Here is a 5,000-nt window from a genome sequence, read left to right as displayed (position 1 = left end):
ACTAACTAACGAACTAACGAACTAACTAACTAACTAACTAACTAACTAACTAACCAGACACCGAGGAACAGATGAAAGCACGACGCCGAAAGCCGAGTGCTTTTGTTGTTTCGAGTTGTCTAGATATCCCGATGAGGTACGAAGCACGAGTTTTTGGTATAGCTTCTCAAACGAGTTGCCGACTGTTGTTATTTATCATTGTTGTGTCGTTTCGTTCATTAAATAATAGCTATATGTGATAAAAACGATTTGGATGGAATGTGTCATTTGGGAGTTTAGTGTTTACCATAATCAGTTGTTTGTGCGACATGGATGAGTCAAGTTCAAGGTTTTGGCAAAACTTTCGACGATAAAAAGGAGTGTGTTATCATTTCTTTTCCGAAATCTACGGTTTACAAGAACAAATGGGTGGGCGAGAATGCCAAGAGCAAAGAGTGCTCAAGATTCAAACTATTGAGCCAGGCGGACTGTTCAAAGGTGAAGACGTTAATGTGGATGTGCAAGAGTTGACTCAAAGCATTGAAAACATGAATGCCAAAAGTCTAAACTACTGGCTATACAAGTTCGTGCAGGCGTTTGAGAATAAGTCGGGTGGACGATATCCCTCTCGGACACTTAAGGCGTGTTTAAACGACAGAGGAAAAATGGCATGGTTCCAATAAAAAGTGGAATGATCCCATTCACTTTTGTAAAGAAACAGTGAACTTTTATCCGTTCCGCTAATGGGCCATAGCCGCCTATGGTCCCGTAGCGGAACGGATAAAAGTTCACTATTTCTTTACAAAAGTGAATGGAATCGTTCCACTTTTTATCGGACCCGTGCCATTTTTCCTCTGTCGTGTAAACGCGCCTTTAAGAGTATTGTTTGCGGCTTAAAGCGTGTAAATAATTGTTGTTTGAGTGAGACCTTATGTAGTTATAATTTTATTCATGTCACTTTTTTTTTTCTGGAATTAGTAGACATTTTTATCCAGATCGACTCATCCAAATCTTTAAAGATTTCATTGGGTATCCAAATGCATCCACGTGATGTGGCATACAGCTGTTGATTGGTGGACTCGAGTTATGAATTATTAATGAGTTTGAGAATTCTGTTTCCAAGGCTCTTGTCTAATAATAATAATAACTTTTGTATGTAAGTGGATTCGGTGTCAAAAACAAAAACAAAAATAGCTCTCGAAACTTGCTGTTGTTTGGTATTGTAAGCAGCTTCTATTCAATGTTTTTAAGTTTAAGTCATTGTTTCAATTGCTTAGTCTTTTGTTTTTGGTTATACGTTACGAGAGCTGCTAAACCACACACAAAAACTCTCTGAGCATTACCGTGCCCGTGGGCAGAGATAGGAAGGAAATGACTTCTTTAAACTTCATTGACATAGCATTTATTTTATGTGATTTTTGTAGCTCTAGTCGAGCAATTTACAAACTAATGGCCGTGGTTGTGCATATGGGAAGCGTTGATGATGGACATTACATCACATATCGCCGATATGTAACAGAGCAAGCATCAAAATGGCTATACACATCGGACGAACTTGTTGAAACCTCGACAAGAGACCAAGTCTTATCAAGTTGTGCTTATATGCTTTTCTATGAAAGAACTGGTAGATGGAATGATGGCATCACATCTGGGGAAAATGTGTAACAGGTTTTTTTTCAAGTGCGGTTTGGTCAGCAACATCAACGTGTTTATTCTACAAAGAATTTCAAAAAGGTTGAGACAATGAATCGAAAATTCACCTCTTCTTCCTAAAACCCCTCTTCCAGTTCATAAGAAAAGTCCGAACGCTCCTCCCTCCCCTCCCCCCTTCTTCAATGTTGACACCCTTTAGTTTGAGTGCCAAGTGGAAATGGAAACAACTTTGCTTGGGGAGGAAGGGGGGTTGAGGATGCGCTGACTTGAATGACACGCATTGTACGGTTATCAACAGTAAGTGTTTCAACTCTTTTTGCAATTGCTTGTAGCTCTCAAAAATTCATTAATTCACGCGCGAAAACCGATAAAACGTCACGTGCATAAGCTTAAAAAATTGATACGACATTCCTGCTCGTTTATTAAACAGTACTTACAGTGCAACGCGCCTTACCGTGGCCACCCAACAAACTTTCACATTTGACAACTTCGTGTAAATACGTCAACTCAACAACCCATGCAACGGTGTTCAACTTACAACCGTGAAAACTTTACAAGGAGGGGTGACTGTCAATCAAATTCGCACACCCTGGTTGGCGTATAAGTTTTAAAAAAACTTTGTTAGGTGGCCACGGTAAGACGCGTCGCACTGTAAAATGCAGCAAAAGGGTTAAATCAAATTAAAGGACATTGCCTTCCCAAAATGTCAGAGACTTGAAGAGGGGCTTAGTGTCATCTTTGTCAATGGATGACGTTATACAAACACGATATCTGCACGATATCTGCAATGAGCTTAAAGTCAAACAACTTTCTTTAATTTTTGAGAAAGCGCAAGTTTAAGTCACTGAATCCCTCCAGGAGAACATGACTAGGAGTGTACAACTTTATTGTATTTGTTGAACGGCGTTTTTACGAAACGAGTTATTTTTAGATTGAGTTTCCCGCGAAATCAGACCTTTCCAGCTAATCACGAGTTTTGCGTGAGGAATTATGCCCCATGGGATTGAGAAAGGTCGCTGGTGCAAGACAAATCTTATTTAAGAACTCGTCTTAAAATAGCTTGATCTGTGAAAGACTTAGTGCCATTTAGTACATTTTCGTCGCCAATGGCTGCGCATGCATGCGCCAAAGAGAAGAGCTCTGGGGTTGAGATTGCCAACATATCCTCAACCTCTGAAATGACGATTATCGACAATTCCTAATTTTCTCTGAATTGACTGTTATCGTCAATTTTGATTACTCTGTCCCAGGACTTGTGGTAGCAGATGAAAGAAAAAAAGTAAAAGTTGCAACCCTCAGTGGACGGGATTTGAACCCGAAACAACCACTGTGAAGGAACTGTTTTTATCCGCTTAACAACTAAAGATCAACCAGCTGACAATTGCACCGATTATATACCAACACTAATTAGTATACATAAAATCATTGTTAAATGGTGGTTAAGTCTAGTGCTTGATTTTAAATGGTTAGCTTTCTCTTGAGGTTTGGTAACTGACATTTTCTCCTGTTTAAGCTTGTTTCTTAGCGGGTGATACCCGGTAATACACGTTTACAGCGCATTCGGAAAAAAAATATTGACATATTAAAAACATTAACGATCTGGCAGTTAGCGGTGCGGTAGTCTAGTGGTTAAGTGAAATGGTTATTCATTGCAAACGTTGACCGTGCAGAGGTCTTCTAACCCGAAGGTCGTGGGTTCAATTTCCACCCTGGTCAGATTTTTTCTCTGTCCTTGTGTGGGCCCATTTCCATCAGTAGGGCTAACGCTCACATGGTTCATATGGGGTAGAAAAATAGCACTTCACAATACACTCTAATCAGTTAAGTCCATTCCTAAGTTCGAGTCCAGCAAGTTTAGGCATTAGGGTCTGGATTTTTAAAATAGATATTCATTTCCCATAATCTCTATCAAGCGCTAAGTGCCCTAAACTGACGATAATAGGCAATTTAGAGAAACTTAGGAATTGTCGATAATCGTCATTTCAGAGGTGGAGGATGAGAAGAGAGTGCATCTGGTAATGGAGTTTTAGGTTCCAGGTTCCTGGTTATGGGATCCTGTTGTTGGACAAATGGTGCTGTGAAAAATGAGGTATTCAGTGTTGGAGAACAACTTCCATAAAGAACCAAGCCTTGCAACTACTTCAGAACTACTGTATTGGAAACCGCATGATACTGGCTCGTTGCAGACATGAAAAAACAGCCATCACATAGAACTTTTACTTTTTTGAACACTATTTTTAAATGTCGGTGTATACTTTGTAGTTCAAGTCCTATTGAATTTTAAAATCCACAATATTTTCTTTTTTTTTTGTGGATAACAACGTAAGTCTATGAAAAGTAGTGCTGCATGAATCTGGTTCAGATTTTTCAAAACTAGTACATTTCTTTCTCACAATGTTTAAATTGATTTAAAACTGTAACGATATTTTTCTAATTCATTATTTTCAAATGATAATTCCACATTCCTCTCGTCCTTTCCACGGACAAGCTTCTAACCTGCAAAAAGATGTATAACCAAGGTGAAATCAAGTATATAGGGCTAATTGTAGTTTTTTTAATGAATCAAAAGATTGTTTTTACCTGATCGGGCCAAAGCCTGAAAAAAATGAAATTAATAATAATGTTTAATTAAATTGGAAAGAAGTAGTTTTTGATGCTCACATTTTTTAAAAATAAAGCATGAAATGATAACCTTGCTCTTGATGCGACAACTTCCCACGCAGCCAATGATCAGACCAGTTAGAGCCAGAAGATCCTCCTGCTCCAGTTATGATTGTCATGGCGAGGGGAAGCACATTCATCATGGAGCATGTCACTAAAGAAATACATAAATGACGCCATTAAGTGTTTGGTATGTATTTGTTTGAGCAGATTGAAATTTTGGTAGCTTTTCAACTGATTGTGGACCTGCTATAACCCACCCATGGCCACCTAGACACTCAGAAAGGACAGTCACAACACCTGGAACTCCATCCCCACGTCCCAAACTCAAAAATAGAGCAAATCGTTTGAAAGCGTTTAGCTGCCATAGCAGCAGAAAAACGTTCTTTTTCTTTACGCGGGCTGACACACAAATTTACCACGGTTTGTCAAAGTGCAAAACCTGATCACGTGCGAGTCGAAAGTTGAGTCCCTGGGAGTTGATCCATGGCACGTGGCTGGTTCTCCTTTGATCGGAAAATTCAAGTAGGCAACTAGCTTGATATAACAACTAATCTCGGATTATTGAAGTGCGTTCGACAGTCGCTTAGCCTGTGTTTCCGTAGGTTTCAAAGATAGAAAACTAAGCAACTGAAGCTATGATATCGCAGTTATGACGCAATTTTTGCAATTGCGTTAAGAAGCCTGAAATTCAGAACTTCAATGGG

The 5,000-nt window shown here is 39.2% G+C and overlaps 1 protein-coding gene across 3 annotated transcripts in view; it reads left to right on the top strand.

The window, feature by feature from the left end:
- The window catches only part of LOC137976100 (ubiquitin carboxyl-terminal hydrolase 30-like), a 17,016-nt gene extending 13,105 nt beyond the window's left edge, over positions 1-3,911 (top strand). For all 3 annotated transcript variants that reach the window (XM_068823373.1, XM_068823374.1, XM_068823372.1), the window contains exon 12: positions 1,404-3,911. In XM_068823373.1, the coding sequence (XP_068679474.1) occupies positions 1,404-1,644 (241 nt within the window). In that variant the 3' untranslated portion in view covers positions 1,645-3,911. The remainder of the gene's footprint in view (positions 1-1,403) is intronic.
- Positions 3,912-5,000: the final 1,089 nt, after the last annotated feature.

Source organism: Montipora foliosa, chromosome 11 (assembly GCF_036669935.1).
Source record: "Montipora foliosa isolate CH-2021 chromosome 11, ASM3666993v2, whole genome shotgun sequence".
Lineage (NCBI taxonomy): Eukaryota > Metazoa > Cnidaria > Anthozoa > Scleractinia > Acroporidae > Montipora > Montipora foliosa.
Note: the sequence above shows the minus strand (reverse complement) of the source record. Positions and strands in the feature narration are given on the sequence as shown.